The 20289-nt window shown below is 43.5% G+C and overlaps 1 protein-coding gene across 18 annotated transcripts in view; it reads left to right on the forward strand.

Moving 5' to 3' along the window:
- MICAL3 (microtubule associated monooxygenase, calponin and LIM domain containing 3) overlaps positions 1-20289 on the forward strand; it is a 257846-nt gene that overhangs the window by 121815 nt on the left and 115742 nt on the right. For all 18 annotated transcript variants that reach the window (XM_066633712.1, XM_066633717.1, XM_066633708.1 and 15 more), the window contains 9 exons: positions 1238-1628; positions 4068-4275; positions 5296-5412; positions 5902-6003; positions 7743-7898; positions 9891-9991; positions 10815-11072; positions 12553-12668; positions 14916-15042. In XM_066633712.1, the coding sequence (XP_066489809.1) occupies positions 1365-1628; positions 4068-4275; positions 5296-5412; positions 5902-6003; positions 7743-7898; positions 9891-9991; positions 10815-11072; positions 12553-12668; positions 14916-15042 (1449 nt within the window). In that variant the 5' untranslated portion in view covers positions 1238-1364. The remainder of the gene's footprint in view (positions 1-1237; positions 1629-4067; positions 4276-5295; positions 5413-5901; positions 6004-7742; positions 7899-9890; positions 9992-10814; positions 11073-12552; positions 12669-14915; positions 15043-20289) is intronic.

Here is a 20289-nt window from a genome sequence, read left to right on the forward strand (position 1 = left end):
AGTCTGATTTTTTTTAACCTTTCATTTTAATTTTTGTAACAATTCTTTAAAATCGTTGGCATTCTCATGAGGTTTACCTGTTTTCTGAAACTGCCTATTTTGAAGTTGTCAAGGAATTGGGGTAGGGAAACTATTTACCAAGCACTATATCTGTCTTCAGTGATTACTCCAATTGTGTGTGTGTGTGTGTGTGTGTGTCTTTCCATCCATCCCTGTCTCCACTGACATGCTGCAATTATTTAGTGAATAATCCAAATTAAATTACTTAAATATGTTCCACATAAATGTGACCTAAGTGGAATATTTTGATTCGCAAGCTGTTATTTTATAGAAAGAAGATTCAGTAAAACACAAATTAACTTAGGTCCTTGACTGTAAGGACATATAAGCAAAACACTTGTGAATTTGCAATCCTCCTTTGCTTACCTCCTTTTAACTACCTGTTGTACTTAAAATGAGGATAACAAAAGGCTGGGTTTTCAATCTTTCTGTGAAGAAAGGTATCCTTTTTTCACCCTTAGAATCTGTTCTTATTGGTAAAGTGGGCAATTCTATTTCACTTAATGACTTTTAGAGCAATGTGGTAGTACTTTGGATTTATGGGCATTGTTAATTGACATGTATAAGGGATATGATGTACATGTAGGTCCAGCCAGCTCCTCCCAACCTCAGACCTCTACAGCTCCTTTTCCTACTCAAGCTTTGGAAGGAAGGCCAGTAATTCCAACCCCCTGCATGCAGTAGCCATCATACTTGATTTAGCAGAGTAAATCTGTTTCTATTTTCTCTTTTGCTAAAAACTGAGTCCCCTGGCAGAAGTGGATCCTAGAAGTTTGTATGGTCCTTCCACAAGTTCTTAAGCAATCCATATCATTAGCATATATTCAAAATTAAATTCTTGACACAAGCATTATTTCAATTTACAGTCATTTTCATATTTTGAGTGCCTTTTTGGAAGGCCTTGGTTTTTCAAGAGACAAAATTTGTGACAAAGTACTGTGGATTTTTATCATGCTGCGCCAACATAGAATTGATATTGAGTTCAGAATTCAGTGTTTTTCAAAATCCTTGGCTTCTGTTTCTTTTAAAGCGTGTGGTTCTGAGGGCTCTAAAGGTAAGCCTGAAAAGCGAGCAGAATTAAGCGGTCATTTATTAATTGACTTAACTTGTGTCATTTATATACCAGTTCTAAGCCAGTATAGGTCATGATCTCTCTTTTGGTTTGTTTTTTTTTTAGGTTAACAATGTGCAAGGATTGAAACAAGCAAAACTGTTGATGAGCAAGATAGCAGCAAAAAAAGCAGGCAGACTGGAAGGAAACAGCTGCCAACGCACCAAGGAGGGTCAGTGGCTGAGCTGGAAGCATGGAGGAAAGGAATAATGAAAAGATGAACCAAGCCCATGTCCTCTTTGATCGATTTGTCCAGGCCACGACCTGCAAAGGGACTCTCAAAGCCTTCCAGGAGCTCTGTGATTACCTAGAGCTAAAGCCCAAGGACTATCGTACTTTTTACCACAAACTCAAGTCCAAGCTTAATTACTGGAAAGCCAAAGCCCTTTGGGCCAAATTGGATAAGAGAGGCTGTCACAAAGACTATAAGAAGGGGAAAGTTTGCACCAACACGAAGGTATAGAACTGACCTGTGTTAGGTTTACTCTGGTTTATGAAGATGGTTTCTGGGTAGTTAATGCAAAACATGCAGATGACTTGTGTCATTTCGTCAGTATTTCCAATGTGTCTTTTGCCACAATAACACAGGCCTGTGAAATTGAGAATCAGAAAAACTTTTTTCAAAATTTATAGTGGTTTTATTTGAATTTGCGTGACTGTTTTTACAAATAGCACCGGTTTTGTCATAACTTGTCTAATTTCAGAGATCCAGCATAGCCTCGTTAATTAATAGTTCAAGCAGCTTCCTCATGAGGAAGCCACGGCGTGGGCTTCCTCATGAGAAAGCTGCTTGAAGCATTCACTAATGAGGCTACAGTATCTCCAAACTAGATGTGAGGGCAAAACTGATGCCATTTGTGGAATCAGCACCCCAAATATACCCAGGAATAGGTCTAACTTTTAAGAATCAAAATGTGTGTAGGCCTGTTTAATTTGAGCACCATTGAGCACAATGTAATGTAAAACTGACTTATACAGTGTGTTGTGTTTCACACTTTGATACAGTGCTTCTAACTGGAATGTCTGTGAATTTGAATGGAGGAGCTTGAAATCTCATCCAAAAACACAAAAATGCTATTCATTGATTTTTTTAATATTGTTTTTGCTTATCAATTTTTAGCTATTCGGAAATAAAATTTAACTATCTAATATCTATGTAATATTAATCTTCATTGTTAAAACATCTCGAGATTTTATGGCTTTACATTCTTTAGAGTTTGAAATTTGATTCACATACCCTTATTCATCATTCATATGTAGCATCCTTTGATTTCTTCAGTGTATAAATGAGCCATAACAGAATTTCCTGTGCTTATTGCTGGAGCAAGATGCTTGCTCAGTCATCTAACACTGAGTAATCATGTGATAAGATCAAACAATGTGAATAAGTGAGTCATTTCTAAGCCATGATGTATATTTCTCTAGTTTGTCCATGTTGGACCTATTCCATAGTTTTTGGCACCCCAACTTGGGGCGTAGGATTGTTAATGCTTTGGTCTTGAGTTATGAGTGAATAGTTATAATTTTCTGGTTGTCATGTTCAGCTCTTCAGTACTCTTCGCTGGGTTGTAAACTAGTAAGACTCTCATACCTGGAATGGCTTTTTTCCCCTAGAACTTTGGGAATTTGAGTTCTAGAGAGTTGGACTTGGATTCAAATAGATCAGCTGTCCACTCTTCAGTGACCTTAGGAAAGCTGGTATCTCCTACCTTCCTTCTTTATGAGAAAGATAGTGCCCCATCTCACATGGGTTTGTGGGGAAAATCCACAGAACTTGTACATATTGCAGACTACTATCTCCACACATATTGTAGCAGTTGCATAACAAGGACAGGGTGGGAGGCAGTCCATCCCAGGTGGCAAATATCCCAGGGTGTCAAATGTACCACTGAGCAGCTGGTACACCTGGCCTTCCCCCAGGGATCTCAAAGTGGAGACCAGATCCACCCTTTGCTTTGAGTGGCCTCTTGAAGTCACAGGTTGACCTGGCCTCCTCCTCAAGATCCCCCCAGTGGAAGCCAGCTTTGGCTTCTCAAAGCAAAGGTTAGACCTGGCTTCTTTTTGGGGGGGGGGGGAAACTTAAGCAGAGGCCAGGTCTACCTGTGTCTTCAGGTTGCCCACCCCGAGTCAAATATTCTAGATATGCCACTGAAAGCAGGAATTAATTTATCCCTGTTTGGGATGATGTTTAACATGCACTGCAAGTTCACATGCACTGCAAGGAGACAACTCAGCTTTGCTCTTGCTGACGGCAAGGAAGAGGAGCAGCTTACAGGGTGCATTGAGACACCCTGCAAAACTCAGTACCGTGCCCCCCTGTAGCTTCGCTACTGTGTATGAGATCTCATTTTGAGCCTGTCCCAGCCTGTTATGTGGGGGTGCCTGTTATTCCTTCTGAGAATTGTTGTGGTACCCACAGACCTCCGCTTCCTGAAATGGCTGCCCAAGACCAGGCAGCCTAAAACTATTCTTGTCAGAAAATACAGTGTTAGAGGAGTACTCTGTTTTCTTATGAATGTGTGGCTTGCATTTAGCCATATGTAAAGTTAGTCATCTGGTGACATTCTCATTTCTGACAAAAATAGTTTTAGAAAGCTACAACTTGCGCAGCAGCCACTGGACGTGCTGTCATTACAAACTAGATACACATATAAAGTGAATCTTGAAAAGGGTTCCTTTTTACTGAAATTAAGATGATCCTGCAGCCAGAACTGCAGGAAGCTTACCTCATTGATGCAGGTCTCCTTCAGATATCTTGTTCAACATCCTCCTGGCTTATGTTGTATTTTAAGGATTGCTAGGGACAACTGGGGCTCAGTTTCCTCCCTTGAAGTTTTAAAGTAAAAAAATCCTTCTTATACCAAGGCCCATAGTTTTTTGTTTTTTTCTCTTGCAGTGTCTCATCATTGGGGCTGGACCCTGTGGCCTTCGAACAGCCATTGACCTGTCCTTTTTAGGAGCAAAGGTGGTGGTGATAGAAAAGCGTGATGCCTTCTCCCGCAACAATGTCCTTCACCTGTGGCCATTCACCATACATGACTTGCGGGGCCTTGGCGCCAAAAAATTCTATGGCAAATTCTGTGCAGGAGCCATCGACCATATCAGTGAGTAACATGCCTCTTGGTTATTAACATATTATAGATAGCATTTTTATCCCATCCTTCCTTCACAGAGCTCAGGCAGTACATGGGTATGGGTTACATTGTGTTATCCTTGCTGCAATTTTGTTGGGGGGCGGGGAGAGACTGACTGCCTCAAGGTCACCAGTGAATTTCATGGCTGAGCAGGGATTTGAACTAAGAACATAAGAACAGGGAGACTGTAACTGCATGCTGGAACTTCCTTAAGGGGAAGGAAAGGGGACAAATAGAATTGTGGTCTGGCTTATTTTGACATAGTAAATCAGTCTTGCAAATAAGTGCAAAATATCAACTAATAGATATTTAGGCTGGGGTGGAAAAAGAACTGGTGGACCTTGGAGGAACAAATCCTGTGCCCAATAATGGATTTTCATCTTTAGAGTGTTATCGTATGTGTTTACTCAGACTCCCACAACACCATGTACATTTCATTCTATACTGGTTACCAGTTTGTTCCAACCTGTTCAGTTCAGCAGCCTAACCATCACCTTTAAGGACCCTAAATGGTCTCAGGCCACAGTATCTGACAGACTGTCTATCCTCACATGAAACTTTCCATCCCCTAACATAATTGAAGAGAGCCTTTTGTGTGTTCCTCCACTGGCATCTTCAGGTGACACGTGAAAGAGCCTTCTCAATGTTGGTATCCAGACTGTGAATTCCTTCTTGCAGGAGATGAGGCCTATGCTGTCACTGTTGTAGTTTCAATGCTGACCGAAAACTTTTTTTTAATTTCAGTTAGCCTTCCCCTTTTGTTTTTTGGTACTGGGTGTAGGTGTTTGCCACTGGTCCTTAACTGCCTGTGTATACTATTTTAGGCTGCTATTTTATTTTTGAGAGTATGTGTGTGTTGGTTTTACCATTTGTTTATACATTATGTTAATCACTTTGAGCACCTTACTTATGAGAGGGGAAAAAACAACATAGAATGGTTTTAAATAAATAAATGCAAGCATTTGTTGTTCTCCAACTTCTCTCTTGCAGGTATTCGTCAGCTCCAGCTGATACTCTTGAAGGTCTCCTTAATCTTGGGTGTTGAAATTCATGTAAATGTAGAGTTTCAGGGACTTCTTTACCCTCCTGAGGACCAGGAGAATGAGAGTAAGTAGAGATTGGAGGATTAAAGATGAAAGCTTGTAATGCTAAGGGTTGATTCTTATGTACCCACAGCCACATGGGTGCTACTGCCACATGGCTGCTTTGTGTTGCTCTAGTAATCTATGTAATGTTGCTGCTTTATGTTGCTCTAGTATTCTATGTATTGCTAACTGGGCAAGAGACATTTTATCAAGAGGTGTTCCTCTTATATTTAGCAGAGGGAGAGTAACTGTCCCTCTTCATCCCTGCTCAGTGTCTTTTCTTGTGGCTGTTTGCTGGTATTTTCCTGTATCGTTTTGTTGAAAAACAGTATGTAAATACTGTGAATAATAATAATAAATAATAATAATATTAAATGGGGAAATCACATGAGGCAGATGGCATAGTTATATCCGCACCAACGTTGCTAGTCTCAATGAAATGTTACTTGAATATCTTTGTATGGCTGTTCGAGAACTCTGGATATCTTGATAACACAGAATTTGTCCACAGGGATAGGTTGGCGTGCCCAAGTTCACCCCAAGACGCATCCAGTGTCAGAATACGAGTTTGATGTGATAATTGGAGGAGATGGAAGGCGGAACACGTTGGAAGGTAACTAATCCTGGTACTTATGACAGTGCAGAGTTTTTACCTCTGCTCATCTTTATGTCCCATCCTGTTTGCACACTTCCCAGGGAGATGTTTGTTTACAAGGATGATTGCAAAATGTGAGGTTCATTGCTCAATGTTAGAGCACATGCTTTGTTTATATCCAGAAGGTTTGAAGTTCAGCCCCTGATAGCTCCAGCTGAAAGCATCCCTGGCAGCAAGGCTGAGAAAAATCTCTCCACCTGAAATTCTGAAGAGCCATTGTTAGTCAGTTTAGGCAGCACTAGGCCAGGTGGACTTACAGTGTGATTTGAAGGTGTGAAGTGTTGTTAAATGTGTTTTGTCAGTGTACAAAGAGCTTTATAATTCTTAACTCACTTATCCAAAACATAGTTTTGTACATAGTACAAAACCTTAAATAATTTTAAGATGAGGTAGGTGAGGCAGAAAGAGTGACTAGCCCAAACTTTTTTTCCAGAGTAACTTGCCCATAACCATCCATTAATGCTCACTTCATAAATTAACTTTCTGCTGTAAGGAGAATGGAATCACTTTTCAGGGTGAAAAAGATGGTTCAAGTGACTTTCTGATTCTCAGCAGCTCCTGATCAGTTTAAGTACCACAAAAACTACATTCCCCTGCCCCCATGAATCAGTATTTATGGTGTTTGTTGTTTTTTTACTAAGAAGGCTGAAGTCTGCCTAACTTCATGCCACATTAACTATGTTAATCTGCTGTGTGCCTCAACTATGTTTATTGTTTCTGCTTCAGTAGATTAACATGAATTGGCTACTCTAACAAAATGTTAAATAATTTAATCATACTGGGAATACAACCACGGGTTGCATCTGCCTGTGAGGTAAAGAGGGATAGTAGTGCATTTGTGCACCTAATAAAAAATCCAGTCAAAGAGGGATAGAAAAATTCTCATCATGTAGGCAGATTCTACAGATGTTCTGATAAGTTACCATGCAGCAATATTCACCAATAGGTTAGGGGGAAAGTAATATAGGAAGCAACCTTGAAGAATCCATCGCATATTTGATTGAAGAAGAAAAGGTTTTCTACAATGCGAGTGGTAAATATGTCTCTGCACCTGTGGTGAAATAAATGTGTATGGGGTGTGTGTATGCTGCTGTCATTAGAGTCATCACAGGTACATGGGTGTAGGTGCTAAATCTAGAACATATGAAGCAGCATGGATTTCTGCAGCTCTGTAAAAAATGTAATCTGGCTTTCACTTTTCAGTTCAACTTTTTCTGCTGCCCAGTATTGTCCCTTCTGCCCTTTTAACAGTGCTCCCCCAACACACTCCCGTTGATCTCAGTTAAACATGACAACAAGCTATAACTTGTTCACATGGGCCTCTTGCTCGTGCTACCCAATCCCTTTTGCTCATGATGGGAAGAGACTGTAAGTTCCTTTTGTAGTTTGCCACGCAAATAGCAGTTTCCTGTTTCCAAAGTCAAGACACAGTGGCTTCTATATAGTTTCTTGAGTTTGGAAGAAACAGGAAAATGCTGTTTGTTGCAAACTGCAAAAGGAACTTGCGGTCTCCTCATGTGAAAGGGATTGGGGAGCATGAGTCCTAAGTGTGTGATTGCAACAGTAAATCCTAGTTTGCCTATCTTGCATGGACCATACCATAGTGTGAGCATTCCTTGATGCGTTTATTAAGCACTTTCACTGTCAGTGGGAATCATCTGACCCTGAGGCCTGCTTTGTTGTACCTTTATCTATAGGGTTTCGTCGAAAAGAATTCCGTGGCAAGCTGGCAATTGCCATCACAGCAAATTTCATCAACCGCAATACTACAGCAGAAGCCAAAGTTGAAGAGATCAGTGGTGTGGCCTTCATATTCAACCAGAAGTTTTTCCAGGATCTGCGAGAAGCAACAGGTTTGTGCAAGTGCTCAAACATAAAATCTGGCAGTTTTGCCTAGATAGTGGATTGATTTAAATCAAGCTGTGATGAGTTGTGGTTTAAATCATGATTCAAATAATCAGGAAGAAAAGGCACCGGTAGATTTAAATCATTTATTTAAATCCATTATTTTCCATCAATTTACCTTAGATGCTTGCCTGTAAGTCGAGAAATTTCTGCCAATAAATCAAGTGTAAATCATCTCCTCACCATATCTGCAGCTCACTCAGGGATCAGTGCTGTTCAGGCAGCCAGGAGAAGCCCAGATGCAGAGATAATTAAGGGTTATTAGTCTCCAGGGCAACCAAGTCATTAGTCTCTGCAAGCTACAGCCAGTGTAAACCCTTTCATTCCTTCCTCCTGAGAAAAAAGTAAGCTAGGGCTCAACACTTCCATTTAAATCAAGCAAGCCTTGTTCTCTTTGGCAGGATCACACCTTACCCTTCTGCACCCTCTTTCTGTGCAAATGTTTGGCAGAGGTCTGGTTTTTAAAACACCAGGATGTAATCTTCATTTCCATCTGAAACAAAGTCCCAGGCTACATTTCAGTGCACTATTACTTAAGAATAACATCCATGGAAAGCAAGGACTCTTCTTAGTGAATAGGATTTCAACTATGTGTAACTGTGCTTGCTGCTTGTCTCTCTGCCGTGAATTGTACACTCCCAGTAACGTGTTATATGTAGATCCTCTGGCTTAACACACCAGGCACCTTAAAGAAGGATTTAATGGTTCTACTGGTATTTTGTTTATAGTGCACTTAATCTGATAGTGTTTACAAAAAGTTTGTGAAAACCAGAATTAATATTTTATATTATTGTTATCTCAATTTATCTGTGAGATCGACTTATACTCAAGTGTCTACCGTAGATGCCTCCAAAGAAAAGTACATACATTAAGTCCCCTACACACAGGGCTGTTAGGTTCCAGAGGACCGTACATAACTTGATAATGAAGTGGATTGGAACAATTGGTTCTTGCCGGCCCAGCACCATCACGCTTGCACAGAAACAGCACATAGTGTGCAAAAGCACTGACACAACTGTCCATAACTCAAGCATTTGTAACTTGGATGCCCATAACTCTAGGACCTTGTACTTGTATACTAATTTGTTGTTTGAATATTGTCCTTGGGAGCAAGGGCTGATTGTATTCATGGACAAATTGAAGTTCTCCATGAAACAGAAGGTAAATGTCCATCTTTTTTATTGGTAGGTAGTCATAAAAATTTATAGTCCTTATCCAGTTGTTGAGATTAGGTAGTTACTACACTTAGTACAAGTAAAAGTTCACCCAGATGGGTCAGTGGATAACAGCAGTGGTGAGTTGAAGTCCCTGGGTCCTACTATCAACTGTCTACTATCCCAGCTCCTTCTGGCTCCTACTATCAACACACGTGAGATGGCTGTCTGGCAGTAATAAATAGGAGATTTGGGTGTCTGGAATTGTTTTTGTAACAGTATTTCTGAAGCAGATATTGTGGCCCCACAATCCCCAAGCAATGCAGGTGATACCTTGTGGTCTGAGAGGCACATTGCTTGTATGGTTCCTACCTATTGTATCACAGCCACACACTTGGATGGAACACTGTAAATGTTCTTTTATTGGTAAGGGAATGACTGTTGGAGCAGCTTCCACTGCCAGCACGTATAAAATGTTTCTATGTTGTATGGTTGTTTAACTACTACTTTTACAATTGGCTCATGATTCATAAAAGTCTGCTCTTCCTGGACTTCCTTCTCACCTGTGGGCATATGAGTTCTGTGTAGCACCTGTTTGGATCATGTGCACCATATCCCTTACACTTAAAACAGAAGAAACTTGCCATCTTTAGGACCATGTAAACAAAGTTTACGAAAGCAAGCTTATATTGAGATATATATATACTGGCAGGAAGTGTGGTCTTACGTCTTTACCATGTTGATTGACTCTTTTTTGTGTGTGTGTCTTTCATGTTTCTGTCTCAGGCATTGATCTGGAGAACATAGTTTATTACAAAGACGACACCCACTATTTTGTCATGACTGCCAAAAAACAGAGTTTACTGGATAAAGGAGTAATACTGCATGTGAGTGAGTTGTGCATTAAGTCTGCCTGAAAATTTATCTTAGTCTTGTTGGAGGAGGGGCTCTATTATTAACTGTTCCAAAAGGTTTGGGATTTGTGCTGTTGGTGTTGACTGCTTCGCTACAGTGTCAGATGACTAACTAGGTAAATGAACTAAAGGGAGCGGAAGGGAGCTACTGCTTTTTATATGGAGTTGATTTCCGTGTCAAAAAAAGCATGTATATTATTGTTTGTAAAGTGCAACAAGAAGAGAGTCCCTCCCACCAACAGAACACGAATGAATCTGTTAACTAAATATTGATGAGTAAATAAAGCTTGAAATAAAAATAAGTGTTCAGTGCTATAATGGAAAACATCAGAGCTGAAAGTGTTCTGGTTTACATTGTCAAATGTGTATCCAGTATCAGCAAACTGAACATGATCTTAGATCAGATCAAAGATCCGTCTGATCTAGCATTCTATTGCCTACAGTGACAAGAAGTGGAATATGGCGACAAAGCCCCTCTCCCACTGCTGATTCCCAGCAGGGTGGTATTCAGGGGCAACCATCGTGCCTAATAGGCATTGATAGACTTGTCCTTCAACGTGCTGCAAACTGCACATCTTCACTCGGCTGCACAATTCTTGTACACACATCCTTTTTTTAATTTTTGAAATTTATTTGTTAAACTTTGCTCTTCTATTGAGCAACTTAGAGCGGCTTACAAAAGTTTCCTGGACATTCCCTCACCTAGGCTTGCAAAAAACTTCCCTTAGTAGCAAAACTGTACCAGTGGGCCTTCAGGCCTTGCTCTGGGGTCTGATCCTTCTCTCTTGTTTGACAGGACTATGCAGACACAGAACTGTTGCTCTCTCGGGAGAATGTGGACCAGGAAGCATTGCTCAACTATGCCAGGGAAGCAGCTGACTTCTCAACCAATCAGCAGCTGCCATCGTTGGACTTTGCCATCAACCATTATGGACAGCCTGATGTGGCCATGTTTGACTTCACGTGCATGTATGCCTCAGAGAACGCAGCTATGGTTCGAGAAGTGAATGGCCACCAGCTGCTTGTGGCGTTGGTGGGAGACAGTCTCTTAGAGGTTTGTTCTTTGAATGGCTTATTTACTATTGTGCCTTTGGCATACGTGTTCTTTTCTAACATGATCAGTGGTGTACCAAGGTCATTTAACACTCAGAGCTCATAAATTTTTGGCATCCCCCCTGACAAATTTTTTTTTTTTGGTAATGGTCATGACATGAGATGAGGAATAATAATGGGTAGAAAAGAAGCATAGACGGTGAACTTTCTCTTTTACTGAACTTTGTGTGTGTGTGTGTGTGTGTGTGTGTGTGTGTGTGTGTGTGTGTGCTAACTGTAAGTTTCAATATTTATATATCACTTTGTATAATCATACCAATAAATAATTGAAAAATAAGTTTAAAAAAAGTTTTCTTCTTGAAAAAGAAGTTTAAACATATTGGGGTCTCCTCGGACACCCCCTTGCAGCCTGACACCTGGGGTTGGGGCCCCCCTGGCCACCCTCTTTGTACTCCTCTGAGCATGATGGTACAGAGCAGCAAGTAACCTTTGATTTTATTTGTATTAGCATTTTTAGTTAGTGGTGGCATTAATGTATTTGATTTTCAGAGCAGCCATCTCCAAACTGCAGGCCGCTGTGTAACGGAAAAGCCTTCCCTGTCGTGTCTGGAGCTTATTGTTCTGTGTGGCATGGTCATATCTTCCTTTTCCAGTCTTGTCAGGAAGCAACTCCAGCCAGCTGCTTCGACCTGGAAATCCAGGTACAGAGCCTGCTGGGACAACAGAACATGGAAACAGTTGGCAGCAGTGACTTCCTCACAGGATCAGAAAGGAAGATATGACTGTGCAGAATTGTAAGCTCTGGGCATGGCGGGGAAGGCGTTTTGCAGGCACCGGATCTGGCCCACGGGCTGGGGTTTGGCACCTGCTGTTTTAGAGTAATAATATAGGACCTAGCCGTGAGAGGTTTACAACTTTTCAGATATATAGGGGGACCCCTTATCCACAGACTCAGTTATATGCTGATCGGGACCAGGCCCCCTCAGCACATGCACCCCTGCACGCGACCCCTCTGGAGGCGAAGGGAGTCTGAATTCAGCAGAGGCCGAGAATGTCAATCTCTGGCCTCTGCCAGGCTCCTACTGAACTGTATTGCTCGAAACATGACTTCCCTAGGCCTCCCAATACCTTATAAGGCATTTAAAACACCACATTTCTCTGTGAAACCGGAAGTCACGTATTTTGAGCTATACAGCTTAGTCTGAGCCCAGCAGAAGCTGGGGACGGATGTCCTCAACCTCTGCAGAGCTCAGAAGTCCCTCCAGAGGTGAGGGGAGTGGCAGCCCCAGATCACAGGGATGGGTGTTCGCCCATATCCACTGTTTCAGGTATCAGTGGGGGCAGGGATTCTGGAATGGAACCCCCACGGATAAGGGGGCACACCTGTGCTAATAGATTCAAATTTAAAGCAGTAGATGTAGAAATATCTCTTTCTCCATTGTATTCCCACCCTCCAATCCCTTCTTTCTGCTAACTTACAGCCATTCTGGCCAATGGGAACTGGAATAGCCAGGGGCTTCCTTGCTGCCATGGACTCTGCCTGGATGGTACGAAGCTGGTCTCTGGGAACGGGTCCTTTGGAGGTACTTGCAGAAAGGTAAACAAAATCTGTGTGTGTGATTTGAGTGAGATTGGAGGGGAAACTAATATGAATTGACTCCAGATGTTATGTATAATGGCCCTGTATATAGTGGCCCTGTCTCTAGTGCTTGATCTGTAAATATTTCTTCACATGTCACCATGTGATGGTTCAGTAATGGAATGGTGGATCTGGATGTGCAAACCAGCCCTAATAGTACATTTCTGGACACATTTCATTTAAGTTTCTCCCTCTTTGTCCCTGTATTAATTTTTGTGCAGTTTCACCCATGCACATCTGTAATTTGTGTAGGGCAGCATTTCTCCAACTTTGATGGAGCTTTACTCCCTCGGTGTTTGCAGGGTAGGGGCTAGGGAAGTGATGCGATCCCTGGGGCAAGGGAGGTGCTTTGCACTTAGTTTTAACTAGTTAGGGCTGCTGGAGGCTGCAGGAGGTGCGGGGAGCCCTGAGCAGCCTTCCCCAAAGCTTGAAATCTTCAATAAAAGCACTTCCATTTTGCAGGAGCTGCTTTGCGGTTGCTTTTACTGGAGATTCCAAGCCTCGAAGGGTGCTGCGGAGGGCTGCGCAGGGCTCCCTGTGTCTCCAGCAGCCCTACCTAGGAAGTGTTACATGAACTGGTGGGTCGCGACCCACCAGTTTGATAACCACTGGTGTAGGGGATCTGTAAGTTGTGGGGCGATCAATGTAATGAGAGAAACACTAAATGCCAGAGCCTTTTTTCATCACATTCTCTTCTCTGAGGAACCAAACCAATATAGCAATTTGCAATTAATTTTGCAATTTGCAAAAGCTCAGCAATTAATGGTATAGTGAGTTTTATCTAATAATAGCTTATCCCGTCTTTACGCTGTTCGATGTATCCTTGCTGTGCATCTATTACAGCATTAATGCATTCTTTGCATGTGCAGCTGAAAGGAATCTGAAATAAGAATATAGCCAGTTAGTTATTTTTATATTTTCTCCACTACTTACCAGAAGATACTCCCTTCTGTTCTATCTAGAGCAGGGGTGCTCAAACTTTCAACTTTAGGGATGCTGGACCTTTAACAAGTGTATAGAAGAGAGAATTTCAGCAGGTGTAGCTTGTCATCTGTGGGATGACAAGTTGCACCTGCTGCAATTCTCTCTTCTATACACTTGTTAAAGGTCCAGCATCTCTAAAGTTGAAAGTTTGAGCACCCCTGATCTAGAGGAAGAAAAATGTTTTTGAGGTTCTAAACCTAGTGAGCCAGATCATGAGATAATGCTTTTAGCCTACCACAAACACCCGGGAACAACTCCATCTCATGGATAAGTCGAGGGCAAGCTGAAAGCACAAATAATAGAATTTGCTGTGATCCATGGATAAGTCAAGGGTAAAACTTCGGGGTATATGAAATTCTTTGAATTAGATAATTTTGTCTGATTTTTAACCTAACACCAGATCCTGAAAAATGGCCTACAAGTAACTGTTACTAAGAACTGTACAGTCCCCACTTTCCCTGCAGGAAAGATTTTTCAAAGTGCTCCCAGGATTGGGCAGGAGAAGATAAGTTTGTGTAGGAGGCTAGCCCCCCCCATAGGAGAGTGAGCAAAACAGGCATATGACAAAGGTCTTTTCTCTCCACCCACATCGTAGGCCAGTCCCTCCCCCTGCCTAACCAAGCAGCTCCTCTTTGAAGCTGAGAAGTCCTTACCAACTCTGGCAATGCAAGACCTTCTTGATATGTTGGGCAGCCCCCATCTGTAGGCACTCCCAACCTGTTTGCAGCAGTTTTTCCTGGCAGTATAGGGTGAAGCAGAGCCTATAGCAGAAGTGGTGAGGTGCCAAGTCTGTTCTGCAGCCTGCCTTACTCCATCAGAGAGATAGGGCCTTGCTCTTTCTTTTACTGGTTCCTGACCCACCATGTCCCTCACTGCATTCACCATATTGACCCGTGTATAACTTGAGCCAGGATTTCTGGGTCAATTTTAAGGCATAAATTTTTTTACTTGTACACAAATATATATGGTAACTATAATCAGTTAAATATGCCTCTCCTTAAGAGAAAGGACATCATTTATCTTAAGTACATGTGGTGTACATGTATATAACCAGGAGTTCTTTATTGTACAAGGCAATTACAAAATGACCATTTGGCAATGGCTTACCAATGACTAAAACACTTATGCCATTCACTCAACTGGTCAAAGCGAATTGTAGCAAAATGGTTTGTGTGTCTTGTGTCATGGAGATCAGCATCAGTTGTGTCTCCTATTTCCTAGAGAGAGCATCTACAGGTTACTGCCTCAGACCACCCCTGAGAATGTGAGCAAAAACTTCAGCCAGTACAGCATAGACCCTGTTACTCGGTATCCAAATATCAACGTCAACTTCCTGCGGCCAAACCAGGTAATTGCTTCATTCCAGTGCACTTAGTTGTTGTTGGCATCCTTCAGTCTCGGAAGACTATGTTATCACACTCTGAATGGTGGTTCTGGAACAGAGTGTCCTCTCCAGTGCGCGAAGCCTGGGTAAAGTAGGTATGGAGGATAGGCTGTTACCCATGCAGCAAATCCCCCCTCTCCACGTCGCTGAAATGGTCCAATGGAAAGGCAGAAGCCAATACGGTTGGTTCCAGCGGCGTCGCAGGAGTTGCCAGAACGTGACTGTGTTCAGCCATGAACTGCCTCAGGGACTCCGGCTCTGGATTTTGCCTCGAGGTTGACTCCTGAAGCCTTTTCCATAACTGGATGTAGCCACAAGGCAGTGGAGGTTTGGGATCAGAGTTTTCCTTCTCTCATATGAGCTGCCTTCCCAGGCTGATGAGTCCCATCTACCCGGTGGCTGTTTAGTCGCCTCTTATGAAAAGTACAGCCAAACTGAGGGCCTATTCTTATCCCCAGCCCCCAGGGGATAGTGCACTTAAAGCAACATAAATCCTGTGCCTCTCTGGGCCCATTCCTATCCAACCTTTCAGCACTGATGCAGCCTTGCCAATGGGGTGCATGCTGTGGTGGCGGGCAGTCATGGAGACTTTCTCAAGGAAACGGAAGATTTGTTCCCTTACCAAGCAACTGCATTGTGGCTTTTTCAGCACTGGAAAGTTGGACAGGATTGACCCTCTATGTGATTGCTATGAACTGTCATAATCTTTAATCTTATCACGGACAAACCTTGGTTGAAGTGCAGGAGGAATTGCTGGAAGTATAACCAGGTCATGACTTCCAGGGGTGAACATTGGTAGGAGGCTGAAATACAATGTGGCAGTTGCAGAACTCTGTAAATAAGGGACATATGTGTAAATTTGCACAATTTTTTAAACTGTGGTAGAGAAGGAGATGAGTTAAAATTTCATCTCCTATGGGATGAGGATGGGGAGGTTAGAGAACAACAAGACAAAGGCAGGGTAGGAGAAGAAATTGGGAAAGGTAGGGTGATGGAATGTGATAGACGGTTTGGCACAATGAGAGGATGCGGGGACAAAGGAGCGAATAAGCAGCCCATCCTGGGGCATTCCGTGTATAAATGCTTTTATGCGAATGCCCGAAGTCTACGAGCAAAGGTGGGAGAACTGGAATGTCTGGTGACAAGGGAAAATATTGACATAGTGGGCATAACGGAAACCTGGTGGAATGCGGAGAATCAGTGGGATACCGCAATCCCGGGCTATAAACTCTACAGGAGGGACAGGCAGGGGCGTGTTGGAGGTGGGGTGGCCCTTTATGTTAAGGAAGGGATAGAATCCAGCAAAGTAGAGATTGAAGGTGGGTCCGACTCCACCGTAGAATCTCTGTGGGTTAAATTACCAGGCTTGTGCAGCGATGTAATACTGGGGGCGTGCTATCGTCCTCCAGACCAGAAATCTGATGGGGACCTTGAAATGAGGAAACAGATCAGAGAGGTGACAAGGAAGGACAGGGTTGTAATCATGGGGGACTTCAATTATCCTCATATTGACTGGGTCAATTTGTGTTCTGGTCACGATAAGGAAACCGGATTTCTTGACGTGCTAAATGACTGTGGCTTAGATCAGCTAGTCACAGAGCCCACCAGAGGACAGGTGACTCTGGATTTAATATTGTGCGGTACGCAGGACCTGGTTAGAGATGTAAACGTTACTGAGCCATTGGGGAACAGTGATCATGCTGCGATCCGTTTTGACGTGCACGTTGGGGGAAGAATACCAGGCAAATCTCTAACAAAAACCCTTGACTTCCGACGGGCGGACTTCCCTCAAATGAGGAGGCTGGTTAGAAGGAGGTTGAAAGGGAGGGTAAAAAGAGTCCAATCTCTCCAGAGAGCATGGAGGCTGCTTAAAACAACAGTAATAGAGGCCCAGCAGAGGTGTATACCGCAAAGAAAGAAGGGTTCCACGAAATCCAGGAGGGTGCCCGCATGGCTAACCAGCCAAGTTAGAGAGGCTGTGAAGGGCAAGGAAGCTTCCTTCCGTAAATGGAAGTCTTGCCCTAATGAAGAGAATAAAAAGGAACATAAACTGTGGCAAAAGAAATGTAAGAAGGTGATAGGGGAGGCCAAGCGAGACTATGAGGAACGCATGGCCAGCAACATTAAGGGGAATAATAAAAGCTTCTTCAAATATGTTAGAAGCAGGAAACCCGCCAGAGAAGCGGTTGGCCCTCTGGATGGTGAGGGAGGGAAAGGGGAGATAAAAGGAGACTTAGAGATGGCAGAGAAATTAAATGAGTTCTTTGCATCTGTCTTCACGGCAGAAGACCTCGGGCAGATACCGCTGCCCGAACGGCCCCTCCTGACCGAGGAGTTAAGTCAGATAGAGGTTAAAAGAGAAGATGTTTCAGACCTCATTGATAAATTAAAGATCAATAAGTCACCGGGCCCTGATGGCATACACCCAAGGGTTATTAAGGAATTGAAGAATGAAGTTGCAGATCTCTTGACTAAGGTATGCAACTTGTCCCTCAAAACGGCCACGGTACCAGAAGATTGGAGGATAGCAAATGTCACGCCTATTTTTAAAAAGTTAAAGAGGGGGGACCCAGGAAACTATAGGCCGGTCAGCCTAACATCCATACCGGGTAAGATGGTGGAATGCCTCATCAAAGATAGGATCTCAAAACACATAGACAAACAGGCCTTGCTGAGGGAGAGTCAGCATGGCTTCTGTAAGGGTAAGTCTTGCCTCACGAACCTTATAGAATTCTTTGAAAAGGTCAGCAGGCATGTGGATGCGGGAGAACCCGTGGACATTATATATCTGGACTTTCAGAAGGCGTTTGACACGGTCCCTCACCAAAGGCTACTGAAAAAACTCCACAGTCAGGGAATTAGAGGACAGGTCCTCTCGTGGATTGAGAACTGGTTGGAGGCCAGGAAGCAGAGAGTGGGTGTCAATGGGCAATTTTCACAATGGAGAGAGGTGAAAAGCGGTGTGCCCCAAGGATCTGTCCTGGGACCGGTGCTTTTCAACCTCTTCATAAATGACCTGGAGACAGGGTTGAGCAGTGAAGTGGCTAAGTTTGCAGACGACACCAAACTTTTCCGAGTGGTAAAGACCAGAAGTGATTGTGAGGAGCTCCAGAAGGATCTCTCCAGACTGGCAGAATGGGCGGCAAAATGGCAGATGCGCTTCAATGTCAGTAAGTGTAAAGTCATGCACATTGGGGCAAAAAATCAAAACTTTAGATATAGGCTGATGGGTTCTGAGCTGTCTGTGACAGATCAGGAGAGAGATCTTGGGGTGGTGGTGGACAGGTCGATGAAAGTGTCGACCCAATGTGCGGCGGCAGTGAAGAAGGCCAATTCTATACTTGGGATCATTAGGAAGGGTATTGAGAACAAAACGGTTAGTATTATAATGCCGTTGTACAAATCTATGGTAAGGCCACACCTGGAGTATTGTGTCCAGTTCTGGTCGCCGCATCTCAAAAAAGACATAGTGGAAATGGAAAAGGTGCAAAAGAGAGCGACTAAGATGATTACGGGGCTGGGGCACCTTCCTTATGAGGAAAGGCTACGGCGTTTGGGCCTCTTCAGCCTAGAAAAGAGACGCTTGAGGGGGGACATGATTGAGACATACAAAATTATGCAGGGGATGGACAGAGTGGATAGGGAGATGCTCTTTACACTCTCACATAATACCAGAACCAGGGGACATCCACTAAAATTGAGTGTTGGGCGGGTTAGGACAGACAAAAGAAAATATTTCTTTACTCAGCGCGTGGTCGGTCTGTGGAACTCCTTGCCACAGGATGTGGTGCTGGCGTCTAGCCTAGACGCCTTTAAAAGGGGATTGGACGGGTTTCTGGAGGAAAAATCCATTATGGGGTACAAGCGATGATGTGTATGCGCAACCTCCTGATTTTAGGAATGGGTTAAGTCAGAATGCCAGATGTAGGGGAGAGCACCAGGATGAGGTCTCTTGTTATCTGGTGTGCTCCCTGGGGCATTTGGTGGGCTGCTGTGAGATACAGGAAGCTGGACTAGATGGGCCTATGGCCTGATCCAGTGGGGCTGTTCTTATGTTCTTATGTTCTTAATTTGTGAGTAAAGAAGGCAAAGTTATTCAGATAATACAGGGGTGTCCAAAGTTTTTGGCAGGAGGGCCACATCATCTCTCTGACACTGTGTCAGGGGCCGGGGGGAAAAAGAATTAATTTACATTTAAAATTTGAATAAATTTATGTAAGTTTACATAAATGAATATATTAAAGATGAACTTATATGAATGAATGAAGGTCTTGCAATAGCTCAAGACCTATAAAAGGTCTTGCACAAAGCAAGGCTGGCCTTTCCATTGCTGCAGCTACTGCATCACAGCTGTGAAACAGCAAGCAGTGGAGGAAGCCCTCATCCCCACAGCTCATGCAAGAGGTCAAACAGTTGCCTTCATGCTGAGAGCAGTTGCGTCGGGCCAGTCCAGTCTCCAACAAATCTCCGGAGGGCCAGAGGCTCATTGGAGACTGGGCGCTCTCTGAGGGCCTCACTGAGTGGCCTCTAGGGCCACATGTGGCCCCAGGGCTGGGGTTTGGGCACCCCTGAGATAATACATGGACACAGCAGAAAAGGAAGGCCAGGATGAGCAGGAAGATATTAAGGCAAAACAGTAATCTTGTATAAACAAAGACACAACATGGCCCTGTAAGTAGTAATGTATAAAAGTGATGGGCAGTCCAATCCTAACTAGTGCTGGCACAGTGGCGCCACACAGCCTTTGCTGTATCCAGCACTAGTTTGGAGCAATCTGGGAGTCTCCTTGGGGTAAGGGGATATCTTTCCCCTTATGCCGAGTAACGCCGCAGCCTGTCCTGTGGGGTTTCTCAGATCTGCACCTGCTAATATCAAGAGGCCCAGGACAGGGCTCAGGATATGATAGAGATTGGCTCTGCCAATCCTGCCCCCCCCCCCGGGTCTGATCCACCCACCTAGAAATGCCCCCTCCCAGTCTCCGCTCCACCCTCCCGCCACCCTCTGGCGCTTCACTCAACTGTGCCAGTGGCTGATCTTTAGGAGGAGGAGTGGTACAGATCTCCCTGTTGGTGCTGCTTGCTCTACAGGTGGCATGAATTTGCTTTACAGCACATTTGCTGTACCCTGTGTTGGCGCAGCGGTCACTGCACCAGGCAGATAAGGTTTGGATTATGCGCTAAGGTGGAGAAGCAAACGTTTTTATTGCGTGCG

The sequence above is a fragment of the Tiliqua scincoides genome, chromosome 7, assembly GCF_035046505.1.
Source record: "Tiliqua scincoides isolate rTilSci1 chromosome 7, rTilSci1.hap2, whole genome shotgun sequence".
Classification (NCBI taxonomy): Eukaryota; Metazoa; Chordata; class Lepidosauria; order Squamata; family Scincidae; genus Tiliqua; species Tiliqua scincoides.